The sequence below is a fragment of the Drosophila hydei genome, unplaced genomic scaffold (assembly GCF_003285905.1).
Source record: "Drosophila hydei strain 15085-1641.00,03,60 unplaced genomic scaffold, DhydRS2 tig00008139-arrow-pilon, whole genome shotgun sequence".
Taxonomy (NCBI): domain Eukaryota; kingdom Metazoa; phylum Arthropoda; class Insecta; order Diptera; family Drosophilidae; genus Drosophila; species Drosophila hydei.
In genome coordinates this window covers 2,923,443-2,942,276 of record NW_022045847.1, presented here as the reverse complement: position 1 = coordinate 2,942,276, position 18,834 = coordinate 2,923,443, and the positions used below count along the sequence as shown (strand labels likewise).

The window sequence follows — 18,834 nt, the reverse complement described above, 5'->3', positions numbered from 1 at the left end:
GAAACCCAAATTAACCCCGCAAATATAAACACAAATTCAACCTCCATCGGAAGTAAAACAGAAAACCGTTAAATTATATATATATATATATATATATATATATATAACACTTTTATTCCTAATTAATTTTACTACATTGATATAACAGAATTATTCTAAATTGTTTCTGTTATTATATTTAAACATTAACTCTTATCTTAATGTTAATCATATTCATTAGAAAGTATTAAAAGTGATCCTTGTTACTAAGTGCGCAATTAGTACAACCATAAACAACAGTGCTTGTAATGCGAAGCAAAGAAGTAAGAAATCTCTAGACGGGAGTGCCAGACTAAGACATAACCTGAACCCCGGCCGTTCCTCCTTTTTCAAAGATATTACATAACTTGCATCTATGCATTCATATACAAAATACACTTCTGCATTTATAGATGTCAACACTTAGTTATAAAAAACGGTAAGCTTATGAAAATAGTAGAGAATAAAAATGTTTCATCGCATCTGCATAATCAGGTCAGTAGGCTTGCGCTGAAAAACAATAAAATAAAAGTAATTTTGATTTTAATTAAATTTTCGGCGTATAGTCTACATTCTCTATTGAATTGTTAAATTTGGAGCTGCTGACTAAACAAAAAATGTCAAGGCAGTTACAGGCTCTTCGATGGATGCATTCATACATACATACAGATTAGATTCAAGATCGACTCAGCTTGTCGTCTTGATCAGGAATATATATACTATAGCTGGTATATAAGAAATTAAAGTGCTAGAAACTTGAAATTTGCAACATGTCCAAGATTAAAAAGGTGGGATATCAGGTAAAACTGCATCTTCCTCAGTGGTAAGAGCCTCTAGAGATAGTCTAAAAAATGATATGTTTTATACAAATTTTGGTTTATCTTAAACTCTATTAGTATTAGGGACTTTAAATTTGTAATACATAGATACTTGTTAGTAAAAAATAGATAAAAATAGAAAAAAAGCTAATAGGTGGCTTGGCGAGCCGCACTTCAAACTCAGTCTTCTAACGTTCACGAGCTAGAAACGATTTCTGACTTAACAAAGAAAATACCCTCTAATTTCCACATTTTTTGAGCCTAAGCTGCACAATTTGACAGTTACGTTACGTAAGCTCCCTTCAAGGTTTGAAGCGTGCCAATAAGGGCGTGGTAAGTTGGAAAAAGCCATAGGTTTCGTTAGGCTTGGAAGTTTCAAGTCTCTTTTGACATTCTTATTTGTTTGCTTTGTTTTACTTTCTCCATAAAAAGTTAAAAGATATTATTCTTTGTATTTAATGCGTAATTATTTACATTTGGTACCTTTTTGAATGCTTACCCAAATAAACTGTGACGGTGACCTGCTGCTCCACCACCTGTCGCAGTTTGGGAAAACAATATCTTTCGATAATATAACTAACCCATAAATTTCAAGAGGAAACTGTTGTATTTGAGGGAAGCAGAGGTGTAAAGATAATTAGGGATATTGCCTTTTAAATGCAGGGGCACACGTTTCTTTACTTTTTACATGCCGACAGCACAGCGGCACGCCTCTTTTTTCACTGAACCGCAAAAAATGTGTTAGAAGAGGCTATCCTTGGCAGGTATGCTGGAAAACACAAAACAATTAATTTTCTTAAATGTGCATATATACGTTTTTGTACGTATACATATATGTGTTCGACATCTAGAAAGAAATTGTACATGTATTCTCTAGCTGTATCTTAATATACATGGATATATACATATAGGTAGATATGTTGCTAATTAGATTTGTAGATGTTGATAGTCCATACTTATGGCATATAATATGCAACTACACTTTAAAACAAGTTAGAATGTTGCAGTCAGAGGATAGGACTCTGTTTAACTTAACATTAAGTCAATAATAAAATATATAAATTTCTAGCTCTATAAATTAGGAAAATATAGATTTGGTGTGACTTGCTACTTTATCAGACGAGTGTACCCACTAGTAAGTGTTCAAAGTTTGGTCAGACAGATAGACATTGCACAGACGGACGGACGTTGCACAAAACCAAAGTACTCTTTCGTGAATGAGTATAAAAGTCAGCAAGAAATTTCTTATGGTGAGTGCCCGACTAGGAGTTATCCTGAACATTAAGTGGTCTGCCTTTGTAAGCTCTATACATTGTTTCTATGAATATATACACAATATAAACGCAGTTACATGTGTATAAACATTTATCATTAAGACAAAAAAAATTTTAAGCTTTTAAAATTACAATCAAATAGCATGTCTATTACTAAAAAATTTGTTTGGAAAATTTGTTTCACACGCATTGCTCTACCACCGCAAAAAATATTCTAGTGGTAAAAGCACATGGCAAGCCGTACGCATTTTCTCTATAGATGTGTATACTTACATTGAAACGCAGCATTGTTTTATATTCAAAGAATGGCAATTGTGAATCAATGAAAATGAAAATTTCAGATGCTGTTTGGATTGGATGAAGCGGTGATGATGAAGGCGATTCGCGAGTTTGAGGAGTTGTAGTTTCAAGTGCTGGCGAAATTGAGAACTATCTTATACCCTGAACACATTGAAAATGTGAATTCAGGGTATAACGGCTTAGTGAAATTCAGGTGGAAGAATGCGTGGAATTATATATATATTCTTGTTATAAATATTTAAGCTATGTCTGTCCACCTGTCTAAATGCAGCGATCTCGTCAAACAAAAATGGGAAAGACTTTATATTAGAATCGCATATCACATCGATCACTTTACTTCGTTTACATACCGTAAAACTCGGTAGACTTCAAATACTGAAGTCACTATAATAAATACAAAGATTTTGCACACTTCGAAATATACAAAAACGAATTTCAAAAACTTTGGCACATATATACAAATGAAATCCATTATCCCGCTCTGAATTTGATTAAAAGTCCATGTAAAAGAAAAGAGCAACCCAACTGCAACTGCGCAGTAAGCAAAAGTGGAGCGCGTATATTTATAATATATATATAAGCCTACGAGCAGAGTATATCTATCAATGGGATCCCCTAAGCCCGATGTTTGAGTTCTGTTGTTGTGATTTCACTTTGTGAATGAGTATATTAGTTTTGTGCAATATTCTCCATTCTATCTGTCCGCCTGCCCATATGGACACAATCTATTTGGCCGATCTTGCAGCTAAATTGGAAAATGAAATTTTGAATATAACCCTCGTCATATAAGATTTGGACACTAGCGGCGTGGCAAATCGGGAATTAACATATATATGTCGCAGCAACGCTATAAGATAAAGAGCTAGTCTTCAAATAAACATATAACTAGCAATCTAAGATAAAATAAAAACTGACATTACGACACCAAGACTCAAACAAATATTGCTTACGCAATGCGCATCAACTCTACTAACACCGCATAATTAAAAAATAAAAATATAATAGAAAATCTCCCTTCGCCGCAAGATTCGAATGCAGAGATTACTGCTTACATGCGCCGCCCTTACCAACAACGCCACTGCACTGCTTACACAAGAAGTTGCAAACTTGAAGTAGCAACACAATTCAATCGCAATTATTCGAATAGAAAAGAATACATTGTGTATGAATGTGTCTACATGATTGTTTGGTGCTGCTTGTCGGCTGCTTTTGCAAATGTTTTGTTTAATAATTTCTGTTTTAGTTAATGGATTTCAATGAAATGTTTAGCATATGATCTACATATTCTATTGGCTTGATATAAATTCAAACTCCTTCACTTATTGTCCCCATTTCCAATTGAACTTAAATTTTAAGAATCTGGGGAACTTTGGAACAGGTATTGAGATAACCAAGATCAAAATTGTAAAAAATATACATAAACATAATTACAAAATTTGGAGGTTCCAGCTCTTAAGCCGTACGAGACATAATGCAATAACTGCATTTCAATCATGTTCGATACCATAAAACGGTTAGTTATCGAATATTTGAAACAAACTTGATATGCCCGTGCTATACACGGACCTACAAAACAAATTTCAAGTCTCTAGCTCTTATAGATGCTGAGATCGACGCGTTCACACATACCGACAGACGGGCGGACAGACAGACAGACGGACAGGGCTTAACCGACCGATCAAGGATATATATACTTTATGGGGTCTGCCACGCCCATTTCTGCCTGTTACATACATTTGCACAAAACCATTGTATATGGGATCAGGGTATACAAACCGGGTAAAACTTTGTATACCACAGCTTTAGAGCTAGAACCCCCTTAGATCGTCTATAGATCAACGAAATCAACTAGAATCGTATATCGGATCTGACTATAAAGTTTTTGTACTTCACTGTGGGAACTTAAGTGTTGAATAACGTTTCTTCTAGATGAACTTCTTGAATCATATTTATAGAACGTGTTAATGACATTCTGATGTGTGTATATTCCAACGAGTAAGGCTATAGTATTTGAATTAGATTTTTAACGATTTACGGAGGGGAAATCAAAATCCAAAAAATATCCTGAAATATTCCTTAATTTATATTTTCAATGGGTTCAGGTATGACAAGTTAGAAAGCTCTAATGCTATCTGAGATTTTTAATATCCTCCATAATTTGTATCTAGAATTAAAATAGACAAATAAAAGCCATTAGGACCCCAAGACTTGAACAATCATCTCCTACTCAACGAGCATAAACTCACCCAATATCGCCACTTCATAGTAAAAATGTCCGATAGCCCTTGGCTTGTAGGTAGCATTAAAAAGACAAATAAAAACCGACATTAGGACTCCAAGATTCGAACCACCATTGTCTAAGCAACGCGCATCAACTCTACCAACACCACCGCCGCCTGGCAGTAAGCACAGAACTTCCTCTAAGACTACCACCTCTACCGCCACTGCACTGCTTGTAAAAGAAGTTACAAATCTCAACAAAAGTAGTCGCTGACAATTCAAACACAATTGAACCGTAACTGTAATTCTTCGAAGAATGCACGGATTTTAATGTATATGTATACACGTGTAGGAAAACTGAGCGCGCTTGACGGTGCCTGCCTCGTGCTTTTGCTAATTGACCAAACGTTTTGCTTAATACCTTCTGTGTGACTTAACGGATTTGATTGAAATTTGTAGTACATTATTAAAAAATTCTATTAGAATATTTGATAATTTATTAAAAATACAAACTTATTGGCATATATATATTCTATACTTACAGCTTAACTTCAAAGTGAAGAATTTGGCTAAATTGGGAGCCAGTGTCTAATATATATCGAAAATCGAAATTGAATAAAAAGAATGAAACAGCGTGCACAATTTAAAGACTTGCTTTAAAGATGTAAGATATATAATGTAATAGCAATAATATAAATAGTTGATGAAATCACGCCTCTTTGGACTGTTACACACATATTGGCAAAGCCAATATATACTGAATTTACAGATTATATTTTTACTTCCATATTGGGTATGGAAAACCTCACATACCTGAAAAATTATATGAGGTACTGGTGACCTTCGCTATTGCTGCAAGAAAAAAATTGTACGCTCCTTTGGGGCGCAGCAAATTAAAAAGACCTCGTATTCTCAATGTCGGCCATCTGAGTGTCGTCCACCTGGCAGAAGTCTTTCTGAGTTACACACTTCTTTTAAAGTAATAAGACGAGTACACGGTTTACGCGATAGCATGGGCGGACAGACAGACTGATGGACAGCTTGTCGTCCTGACTAAGAATATTTATAAACGTTATCAGGGGTATATATACTAAATTGTGAGCTTATCGATTTATAAATATAAACGTTATCAGGAGTATATATACTTAATTCTGAGCTTCTCGATGATTCCTGGCCGGATTTCTGTTTGAAGATGAAGATGAAATGTCTGCAATATGTAAAGACTCAGTGCTCAATATTCATGGAGTATTCTGAACTGGGTCACGTGTTTCGCCCAAACTACACTTCAAGCCTTACAGGAGCTCCATCGTGTCTTACATTGTTTGGTTTTATGGTGTCCTGATCAGTCTACTAAAAACAATGGCTAAAATCATCTTTTATCAGCTGTGGATGCATAAGTTTAATTGGGACGAGTCTTTATCGGAACTTCATTCAGGTCTTGACATCTGCAATAAAATTTGGAACGGTCTTAGTAAGGTAAATTCGTGATTGACGGTAGCTCCAGGAGAGAATGTTGAGTTTCCTGGCTTATAGGGCCTGTGGTTAAATTGTATACAAAGGACAAGATAACATTATCAGGTTACTTTATTGAAAGTGTCGGATAGCTTTAAGTATTGGTTCTAATTCGCTTAATCGCTATACGGAATCTCACATCGACATTGAGAGTGACACTATGTACCTACACTGCGAAGTCCTGCTGGCATATTAAGTCGAGGTTTACTGCCTATTGAGTTGAACGCATCATCACTTTGATTCAGCGGTCCACAGTTCATATGTAAGCCCTAGTTCAAATGGCCAATATCAGCGCTATGCCTCAGTCGAAGTCAAATGATCATGAGCTGGAAGTATGCGAACTTCGCTGGTCGACTGTAGCATGTTTTGCTCGGAGGTCATTTTCCAAAAAGCATGGTCCCGCAATTATTCTCATAGACGTCCGCATCGGCCGCATATACTATATATTAATACGCTTCGAACTAAAGGAACGAGGAAGGAAAGTTTTGCAGTCTGCTAGCTGATGCAAGCTCTGTCTATCTGTATGTGACTTATGCCAAAGATCATATTGAAGGCTGCAGTGGTTTTGCACTGACTGGAATAGATTTTTACGAACTTTTCTTTTAAAAGCCTGCTGTTTAATTTGCATCGCTACGAAGGCTGTCTGGTTAGAAATAGTCAATGATGTACTGTACTGCATTTTTCTGTGCTCTCCACGTCTTATATGCATAAACTATCTTGGTACCCGCAATCTTAACTTCCGATTGAGGGTACCAAGAAAGTTTATGCATCTAGCGTCTATTTCTTTTAAATAATCAGAATGCAGTGATGGCTTCCTCACTTGTTGGAAATGGGACTTGCCTATGACGAGCTACTCACTCTAGTCTGCCACATTGAATCTGTTATAATTTCGGACCCTTCGTTCTTGATTTTTTAGCAAGCCTAAGATTATAAAATCAAATTCCAATTGCTCGTATCCCTGGCAGCGTGAATCTATCTTCAGCATTTGTTCTTGTTACGTTGGTGGGAAGAAGATAAACCTTCTGCAACAGAGAGCAAAATTGAGAACATTTCATTATGGATGACATCTCGCCGCCACTTAAATGGCCACTAACCAGGATAATTGAGCACATCCCTGTATGTGACGACGTCAACCGAGTAGCCGCCCTAGAAAATGCAGCTGGTGAACTTAGATGAGTTACAAACCATACGTATCTGCTGCCGCTTTGGCTCAACAACCGCCGCTACGTTTCATATTTTAATTTAAGAGCTGTAGTTTGGCCTATATTCTAACTTTTGTAAAAGTTAATCTGGCTAGCTCACGTTAGCAAATGCACTACAACGGCCTTTCGTAAAGCCTAAAATTAGTTTGTTCGACTCTTCACGGAAATGTTGCCTGTATTAATTAGTACTAGTTTCGTTGGAAGCATTCAGACTATTGGTGTTGGCCTGTTTAATGACCTTGATAAGCTGTACTTTGGCCATCAATTCAGACGAATATTAAAGACTTTTTGCCCACCTCACGAATAGAACCTACGCCTCATCGCTCACACGGATCAGCCATAGTCACTCGGCCACTTTGTTTCATAAGCGCCACATTGCTAAAAAGCGCAAATCCGAAACTAAAGTAATCAGTGACCGTGTGCTTCATTGAATAGAAAAGCATACATGCGTTTTAATGTATGTGAGCATATATGTATAAAAAAACAAGTAAGAAAGTTCTAGTTGGGCTGCGTTATTCAATATTTTCAGCAGCTTATATCTAGCATGAAATAAGGACACACATCTGCTACGCAACGCGCGTCACCTTTACCATTTCCGTCACTTAGTATTTGTAACATGGAAAGAAAAATCAAAAAACCCCTCGCGTTCCCTGGATTTAAGCACTGAACCTCTCGGTAACAAGCGCCGTCTATAAAATCACTCTCACTGCAGTGCTTCTTCGAAAATGTTCCAGATACAAACTAAAGCAGCAGCTGACAATTCAAACATAATTTAATTCTTCGACTAGAAAAGAATGCTCACATTTGAAAAATGCGTACGCTTGGCGCTCTTTGCGTCGTGCTTTATAAATTGACCAAACGTTTTCCTTAATAATTTCTGTGTTACTTTACGGATTTTAGCCGCTTAGTAAAAATACAAACTTAGCCCTATGTCCGACTGAACTTAAATTTAAAGAATTTGGCGAAATATGGAGCCGGTATCCAAAATATAACAAAAATTAAAGTTGTACAAAATATACATAAAATTAAATAAATTTGGTGGCTCTCTCTAGCTATTAAGTCGTATGAGGTATAATTTAATAATCGATAACAAAAAAATGGGAGCAGATATCATTTACACATACAGACAGCATACGCTGAATTCACATTTTCAATTTCATTTGCAATTAAACTTTAATTTGAAGAACTTTGTAATATTGAGGACAGTATTCAATATATAAAAATAAGTCTATGTTACTTTAATTATACTGCTGTTAACTAAATGCATATTCTAAAAGGCTTTCTATCGTTTACATACGATTGCGGTAAAATGTATCGATGTTTGGTTGAAATGGCCTGAACAAAATCAATCTGCCTTAATTTTTCATTTTCATGGGGTTCAGGCTATAAAATTAAAAAAATTTAATGGCTAAGATACATCTATCTGATCAAAAAAGAACCAAAATATAAATGTTCTCTAAATGATCTTTAAGTCCAAAACAGTGCTGTAAAATGGACTTATGTGAAAATGAAGGCAACCCTATAAAGGCATGACATTTTCATACAAACGTGACGTCATCTCGTTTTTACGTTTAGTGAGAGAAAATAAATTGATATGTGTGAGTGCTTAGGCGTAGTAGCACAGTAAGAAATAATTAGGTGATTTTAGTAGTTCTATATGCCTTACAAAAGAAGTGAGAATAAATGATTATTTTACAGACTGAAGTAAAAATTGATGTATTACATATTGATTAGAGAAACGTATAAGCAACAAGAGGGAAAGTTTATTTGTGTGTGTATACCGAGAGTTTCTTTAATAACTTAGATTCAGTGTACGGAAGTGTGTACATTATTTTGTATTCCCCCTGGGTTTTCCGTAGTAAAAGAGCAAAAAAATGAGAAAATAAGAGAATACCAATGTATTATAGTATTGGTGCATCGTGTGGCATTAAGAATACGTGACGATTATTATTTTGCTTTTATTCAGATACATTCTGTGTAAACTAAAGTGAAGTCAATTATTTTGCACCTCATGTTCAGAGTGACTACAATATCATAGTTGAATATCATAATTACATTTATACATACATATGTATATATATCAGTTGAGGAAATGCTTAAGTACCAGCAACATAAAAATTGTGACAAAAGATTGTGAAAGTTATCTTTAAAACAATAATTATATGGTGAACTGAAGAAAAAAATAAATTATAAAATAGGAAGAACAAAATTGCTAAACCAAATGTACTATCTCGTAGCGTACAGTTAGCAATTATTACAGCCGAAAGGCTGTAGCAATCATAAAAAATATAAGACGGAAATATAAATTAAATAACCATATCAATATCAGTATAGCTTGCTGAATAACCAACACAAACTTGCAGCATAAACCACCCAAAAATTTCAGCCCACGTTTAGAAAATCAATATTAATTCTAGTCTAACTGAATTTTGTATGGTGGCATTTTGTAGCTGTCAGTATAACTTTGATTATATACAAATGGCGAGTCTTCGATTTTTTTAATTTTTATCGTGGATTGTACTACGAAATTCTACAGAAAAATTATATAATTGCCTATAGCGGGGTTCCTGCTACAGAGGTTAGTTTAATTATACAAGCTGATTCTGAAATGGTAAAAGGTCACACTGGGACATTTACAATGCGCTTAGTTCGAAGTAAATTACGCAAACGAGACGAATCCCGTTCTGAATACACAAATGGTGAAGTCAAGGATCATCAGGACAGAGAAGATGATTATCCAGCTCCAAAAAATTTTGAAAATTCTGAAACACAGGCCAATAAAACTTGTAACACTTTTATTAAAGACAACCAACATGTAACGTTCCTTCGAACTAGTGGCGTTACTGCTGAAGTTGTTGAACACGCAGATGTAACAGAAAATCCGGAGTGGACGTTTCCCCCAAAAGCACCAGTACCTCATATCTATCATATAAATCAGGTACGTTTTTGTCTTAAGAAAAATATTTATATTTGGTCAATATATTAACATATATTCTCATATATTATATAAATACATGGAAATGTTTGCAAATATTAATGGACAATAGTTTTAAAGAACTTTAAACCCTGGTTATATCAATAGGGATAGGGATGTAAGGATTCGATATATTGGTCTTTGGCAAAATGCATGTAATAGGCATTTCCTCCCTACATACCCCAACCTAAAATGAACGCATTCTTGAGAAGTTTTTTTTACCATGATCCCGAATATGGGAAATCAGGGTATAATAGAATTATGCAAATGAAGGGAACATCCAGAAAGAGGCGTGGCAGATCCCATAAAGTATATATATTGTTGATCAGGATAACAAGTCAAATCAATTGATCGCGTCGATCTCAGCATCTATAAGAGCTAGATAGTTGGAAATTTTTGTAGGTCCGTGTATAGCACGTGCATATCAGGTTTGTTTAAAAAAAATGAAAATTTTATCAAAATCGATTAACTAAATCAGAAATCATTAAACAAAACGTTTGACCAATTTGCAAAAGCATTTACTTACTTATTTTTTTGTGTACGTTAGTCGCCATAAAGAATGTGTGGAATACTCATTTCTTATGGAGGAGGTAATAAAAAATATATGATGTTTAGCATAAATATAATCTTTGGGGTAAAGGTGAAATAGATGCTCTTATAAATATAATTATATGAAGAAAATTTTTAAAATAAGAGTTTGGCATGGAGCTTGGGGTTTTTCTAGATACATGTTACGTTAAAATGAGTATGGGGAGGTAGCAACAGTAAAATATTTATAATTATTTAATGTGAAAATATGAATATTTAACCAAATATAGATCGATCTGCCGCTTATTTGAATTTTAACAATGGTTTCAATACAAGAAACTACTATTTTGAACAAAATCATAGGCTCAAATATACTTTTTCTATTTATTTAATTTCAATAATATCGCCAAATTATAGAATCCACCCACAAAGCGAACTGACATTGTAAACAATGCATAAAGTAAATATGCAATTTACCGACCTTTAATTTATAGCATATTATTTTATATTTATTTAGATAATAGTCACTTTTTATATAATAATGTAATAATATAATAATAATAATAGATATTTTTATTATAATTTCAGGAGATGTTGGTAGCTAACGAAAAATTAGGCTTTAGAGGATTTCGCAAACAGTTCAGTGGTCGGTTTAAACGTTTAGTTGCTCGAAAGCTTGAGCCTGCACCAGTGATACCCCCAGAACTAAAACCGCAACTAAAAACAATATATGTATATTAAAAAATGTATATAAATATGTATGCATATGTATTTAATATAGTTAAACTGGTGACAGCCGAAAAATAAATTTTTAAAATTGTAATTCAATAGAATACAAAATGGTACCATTTGGAACTCAAATACAATTTAAATTAATCTGTTCTTGCTGATATTCGTAGGCTAGAGTCTTCTCGCATCATCATTAAAAAGAATAGTTACCCACGCCCACTTTAGTACCCAAAAACTAAAATATTCATCATATGGCTTTCAAACATGAAAAACGGGACTTACGCACATTTATGCTATATGCTTATACATACATATATGTGAATGGATTTCGGATTTTTAGATACCATAACTGTATTTAACAAAAAAGAGGTTGAATCTCGAATCTTAATCACTTTAAGGTTAGAATATTTTGAAGACGTAATATACTGGTGATATTCGAGTTATGGATTTAAATTCAGCGTGTGGAAAGTAGTTTGATTCATCTAATGTATGTGTCATGCTTAAATTAAATAGACTCACTTCGCCATTAGCGAACATAAGCCTTGCGAAAAAGGACTTGGGAAACACAATTGAAGTTGAGAATTGAAGTGACGATTTTATCGATTATGGCTTTACAGAGAATGATACGATATTCATAATACTTTTCACTTTTCCCCCTTGTGCTGCTTTATCTACTTTTTTGGTTTTACTTGAGCGTCATCATTTTCCAAATATTGCTCTCAGACAGAACTTTAATCACAAGTTATGTTAGGCTCATTAATTTAGTCAGTTAAGTTTCCCGGGAGTACTGTTTTTCAAACATTAGTGAAGTAGAAAATGGTTGTGGCAAAGCCAAATTTTTCCCAAACCGAAAATGTAAGTATCCTATACTAAGAAATTGAATCATATGTGCCTAAGCTGTGGTGTGTGAGATAATAAGATTATGGTTATTTTTAGTTGGTTTTCCGGTTGAGTCTTAATAACATATGATTTAGCAATGATATAATATTTCTTAACACAAATTTTACAATAGCTTTATTCGATTCTAATTCACTTTTAACTTTTAACATATTAACCATTGAGTACCTTCACGTGAGGCTTTCATATTCCACTTTTCTTTTCGTTCTTTGTATAAGCTAACTTTAATAACGAGGCATTAACTTTCCAGTTGGCATCGTCACCTGCTTATGATGAATAGTGATTGAGTTAACTAAATTGTTTTATCTAACTTAAGCTAATTTTTTTATTGCCAATTTGATGACTTATGGGAGCACTGTTATATTCGGTATCTTTTTAAGCAATAGATAGATTATACTTTAAAGATAACCTGAATAGATTTATCAATTAGTTAACATATTTAGCTTTCTACTGGCACAAACGGGTCAGAGGTTTTCATCCGTGGCTTTGAAATAAATTCATGTGTAATAATAAAATTATAAACTGTATTCTTTTCTTTAAAAGCGAGAAAGTCATTGCTTGAGCACTTTTTTCCCCTTCATACTTGATCAATTTTTCCCCCACATTGTAAATAATTGAATCGTTAAAAAGTAATGTAATAAAATAAAATCTTAATTGACAATATATATTTGCACATTATTGTTTGACCACAAATATTTAATATAACCTGAGAGTAGTAAAAATATATGTTATGGGAATTTATTCATGTAAGTGTCCGAACCCGCATAGCTCAAGGCAAACTTTAGAGAGCCTCAATTATAGCTATCGTTTTTAATAGCTCAAAAAGGTACCAACCAATCGTATCTGCATTTTTTAATATTTTCAATATTTTCGAGCACTTAGAAAAGGACTTATAAAAACCGACATAATTTTATTGAAATTTTGAGCAGAATATGTAAATATTAACATATTCTGTTGGAGTGCTTTCCAGCTTAGTACTTAGTACCAGCTCAGTGACAAGTAAGAAAGCTCTAGTCGGGGTGCCCGACTAGGAGATACCCTGATCCCAGTCCTAACTGAGTTTTTTTTAATATTTTCCGTGGTTTGTAACGAGTATTCAAAAAATAAATAAATAAATAAATAAAAATCAACATTACGACACCAGGATTCGCTGCTGACATGTGCTTTTGCAAATTGGCCAAACTTTTTGGTTAATAACTTCTGTTTTACTTAATGGATTTTAATGAAATTTTCTATGCTCTATCTATTGGCTTTATATGGCCCTATTTCCAACTAATCTTAAATTTTAAGAATTTGGGGAAATTTAGAAACGGTATCCAAAATCCAACAAAAATCAAAGTTGCATAAAATACACCAAACTAAATACAAAATGTTGAGTCTCTAGCTCTTCAGACGTACGAGATAATAATTTATTAACTACATTTCAATCATGTTTTTATTCGATAACCATTAAGTGTGAATATTTATCGCATATTTGAAACAAACTCGATATGCACATACGGACAGACGGACGGACAGGGCTCAATCGACTCGGCTTGTAGTCCTGATCAAGAATATTTATACTTGAATGCCACGCCTCCTTCTGCCTGTTACATACATTTGCACAAACTATTATACGCGGATTTCCCATTTTCAATAGGATCAGCGAATAAAAATGCAAACTCTTTTACATGTAGGACCTATGTGAATCTGAACTTAAATTTAAAGAATTTTACGAAATTTGGAGTCGAAATCCAAAATATAACAAAAATAAAATTGTATAATATATATGTTGGAACGTCACTCATATTATTATTGTTAGGTATTGCTTTAGCGCAGCGAGTTTCGATTACACTTAGATCTCAAATACAACTGAACATTGTCAGTCTCTTATTCCTTATGCCTTCCATGGAACCACACTCGGCGACAGTTTCTGTAGCTGTCGCCTCGCTAAAACGGTACTTTACCAAACTACAAAACACAGGAAACCAATCACATAATGTTGCAATTATGTTTCTACAAAAATGCTCGAAGACGCACCAATACATTGTAGTGTGACCTTCAAACATATTACCAGCACGCGCCAGCAAGGCCTCTGTACATTTAGACTACCTACACTCCGACACGGCCATCCTGACCATAACACGACCTCGTGTAATTCCACAAAAATGTTTTACTGCAGAAATCATTTTATTCATAAATTATCGTAGAATTTAATATTAACAGTTTCAATACAACTTTATCAATTACAACTACCCAATTTTAGCTTCAACTTTTATTTTCTTCCAGAATTTTAATTTCACCTTCATATAAAATTCATCTTTAAATTAATTTAAGTTTCTTTATCATTTTTTTCATTACCATAAACCCAACTGGTTTCGATTTCCACCATCTTATGCGCCACACGCCATGATCAAACATTTGTTATGCACTTGTGCTTGCATTATTCTCTTTCAACAGTTTCGATTATATCAATACTGTTTCTTTCAAAAGTTTCTTTTCCAATCATTTCATTACTGTCTTCTTCAACAGTTTCTATTTCAATCATTTCATTACTGTCTCTTGCAACGGTTTCTGTTTCATTCATTTCATAACTGTCTCTTCCAAAAGTTTCTATTTCATTCATTTCATTTCACTTTCAACAGTTTCTGTTTCAATATCATTTAAAGCCTCTTCCCTGCTTTCTAGTTCAATTGGTACATACTCCTCAGGTAATTTTCTTATAACTTCGTGAGCATATTTGTACTTTCTATTATTTGTCAATGATCTATCTATATATATATATCTATCTGCGTCTAACAATTCAGCTATTTACTCTAAACATTGGGCTGAACTTTATTTGATGCCTTTCTTCATTCTTCAACAACACAAAATCTCATACCTTGTATCCTGAAAAAGCCCTGGTTCTATCAAAGTGCGTTTTTCTATATGCTGCAGCTGCTGATATATTTTGCACCGCTCGAGCTGTTGATTCTGCCAAATCAACTTCTTCTGCCATGTCACATGGTGGAAGCAACCTTTTCAATAAACAATTCCAAAGGACTTGCCTTTGTCACTCGACATACTGTACAATTTAAGGCTAACTGTACTTCGCCCAATGCGTCTTGCTAAGATCTGTTGCTAGTCTTAACTGCCGTTAGTAAGTTTTTTAAAGTGCTCATTATGCGTTCTACCTGTCCGTTGGCCCTCCTTGCACATGTCTCAATTAAATGCAAATTTATTTTTTGCTAAGAACAAAACTCTCTAAATTTAGAGCTGGCAAAACACATTCCCTGATCTGCTATAATGCGGTTTGGTACTCCAAGCAAAGATACAGCCAATTTCACCGCACCTATACAATTGTCAGCAACGATCTTGAGTGTGTCCTAAATAAACAAATTTAGTAAAAGTGTGGATGAAATCTAGCTTGAATTTCACCTGACGATGACTTTGACATCTTGCAAGTAACACAGTTATCAACAAACTTTCGTATGTACATTTGATCGAACCAGTAATAATCATATGCCTTATCTAAGGTCTTCTCGCAACCCAAGTGCATGATTGATTCGTGAATCTGATTTATTTCAGACCATCTAAATGCTATGGGAACAATTGGCAAACATCGAGTTCTACCATTTCTCTGAATTTTCCGATAAATTATTCCTGCTATTAGCTTGTAAGTTTTTGCAATGTCTTCGGCAAGAGAGTTATCTTTTAGTTTATTCACAATATTAATAATATCGAAATCTTTGCGCTGTTCAGCCATAAGCCATTCACTAGATATCTCCGCCAGATTGACTCGTTTCTCAGAAATTTTACAAGTATCAATCGCATCCGAGGATGGGACATTTCTGGAAAAGAAATCTGCATGAGCCATTCGTTTACCCTCCCTATACTGTAAATCAAATGAGACTGTAAATAAGCCCACCATCTTTGGGCCCTGGGAGATAGGTCACATTTGGTTCTTGATGCTTTAAGAGAATTACAATCGGTAAAAACAACGAATTCTCTACCTGTTAATTAATGAAGAAAATGCTTTATAGCCATGACAACCGCAAGAGTCTCCAATCCATAAGAATAGTATCTTGACTCAGCAGATGAAGCAGCCTTAATGAAAAGCTCAACAACATTATTGATTTTATGTAATAGGAAATCACCGTAACCACGAGAACTTGCATCAGCATGCAATTCGATGGGATATTGCGGGTCAAAAATAACTAAAACTGGCTTCTATGTAAGGATGGAAATAACTTTCTGTCTTATTTGTGCATGTTCTGGCTTCCAAACAAAATCGTTCTTTTCCGATATTACAAGATACAAAGGCTTCATGAAACAAGAAAATCCGTGCGTAAATTGCCGAAAATATGACGTCGATCCAATAAATTGTATTAAAGCAGAGACTGATTGAGGAGGCGGCAGAGCAGTTAACGCTGAAATTTTTAGTGAATTCGGACGAATTTGACCTGCGCTTACCTCATATCCCAAGTATTGAACTGTCGACTTTAGAAACGAACACTTTTTTAAATTAAACAAAAATCCAGCTTTCGTTAGAATGTCAAGAGTAACCTGTAGTCTTTCCAAAGCCTTACTCTTTGTTGCAGCCACCACCAATACGTCATCCATATAGACAACCACAAATGTATTTACAAGTTCATCAAGTGTATGAATCACTGAACGGTGAAAAACTAAAGGTGCATTTTTGAGTCCAAACGGCATTGAACTCGTACTGACCATCTGGGGTGACAAAAGCCGTACACTCTATCGATTCTTCATGCATGGGTATTTGGTAATACGCACTTGCCATATCTAAACATGTGAAATAATTAGCTCCATGAAGTCTAGCTATCTGATCTGCTATAAGAGGTAGAGGATATCTGTCTGAAACTGTATTGGCATTCAGTTCACGGTAATCGACGCACAAACGATGAGAACCATCCTTTTTGTTCACCAACATCATAGCTCTTTTATCTTGTCGCGCACTAACTTCCTTTCATTTGGTTCAAGTCTTTATGGACTTCTTCGAACAACTTTTCTGGGGTCTGCTTATTTAATTTCCATTACCCCTGTACTGACTGTAGAAGAAGGAGTTTCCCTTGTGAAATAGTTTGAGTAGCTTTCCAATAAATTGTTTACTTTATCTTCATCGCCCAAAATATGGAATAGCATTTCAATACAATGATCGTTAGTTTTTACCTTGCTAAGTTATTGCAATGTACTAAAAATGCTGTCATTGCCAATACTTTCAATAGCACTACATTGTTAACTAACCAACTAACTTAGCACTTATCTTTTGTTTAATTAAGGAACATTCCGCTCCAGCGTCAAACGTTTTCGTGAAGACCACGCCATGAGGAGTCATCTCTCCTTTGGGCTTGTCCATCTTGGACTTACTGCCATGGGTTGAAATGTGTCCAACTTCGCCGCACTTGAAACAGGTTACATTTGATTGCTGCTGGCGACTAAACACACTCTTGCCACTATGCTCTGCAACACGGGAAGAAGGACTTTGTTGCTGTCTAGCTTTACATTCAGCCACAAATGACATTTTATTGTTGAAAATTTCTTCCGGTTTAATGTCATATGGAGCTGTTTCTTCTTGTAAAGATTTCTTCCGTTTGTTGATTGTGAAAGCTTTAAGCTCGGTCTGTAACTCACTCCTGGTGCGCACGTTTGAAGTAAAGGTTAGGCGTTGCAATTTGGTATCAATATGAGCCAACTGAGCACGCGTCACAGAAACAGCAATCTCCTCCACATCCATATCACGCTATTTAGTGATGAGTGACGTCACCATGCGACTAGTACAATTGGAGAGACAATCTCCGTCGGACGGGCTAGTTGATAACATTGTCAAAAACATAGCTGCTGGTGTTTCTACACTGGTAAAGAGCCACTGCCTTCCAACACTGCATTCAAAGCCATCACCAACGCACTGCCTTGTATGTTATTTTCAGCCAAAATTATATTCACGCTGTTAACATGAGGTGTAATCCTTAATGCAGTTAAGGCTGCCTTACAGGCCCAGTAAGCAGTTTTTAAAAAAAGATTACAGGAATTTACAAGCAAGGTGACAGTAACGCACTAAATTGTACGATGTTTCAAAAAAACCTGTTAGGAGTTGTGACGAACCGCTAGACGGAGTCAAGTCTGTCCTGGAGTTTAATGGCACACCAGAACAATATGTATCTTGGCGCCAAGATGCAAAGGCTGCCTACAAACTGTTAGTCTTAAGAAATAAGGTCAGGGGCCAAACAAACCTTACGCTGTCGTCATTTAACACAATAATAGATAGACTGCGGACAAGCGTCCCGTATATTTAGCGAGCAACAGATGGGAACCCTTAGACAAGGTAACATGAAAATATCACACTCCTCACCAACAAAACTGCTATCTCATATGACCGATAG

The 18,834-nt window shown here is 35.0% G+C and overlaps 1 protein-coding gene across 1 annotated transcript; it reads left to right on the top strand.

Moving 5' to 3' along the window:
* The first annotated feature begins 9,331 nt into the window (after nucleotides 1–9,331).
* Nucleotides 9,332–11,602, top strand: LOC111600837. The gene is made up of 2 exons (XM_023317141.1): nucleotides 9,332–10,282; nucleotides 11,435–11,602. Exons 1-2 carry the CDS (start codon nucleotides 9,953–9,955, stop codon nucleotides 11,585–11,587), a joined length of 483 nt encoding a protein of 160 aa, XP_023172909.1. The 5' UTR covers nucleotides 9,332–9,952; the 3' UTR covers nucleotides 11,588–11,602.
* Nucleotides 11,603–18,834: the final 7,232 nt, after the last annotated feature.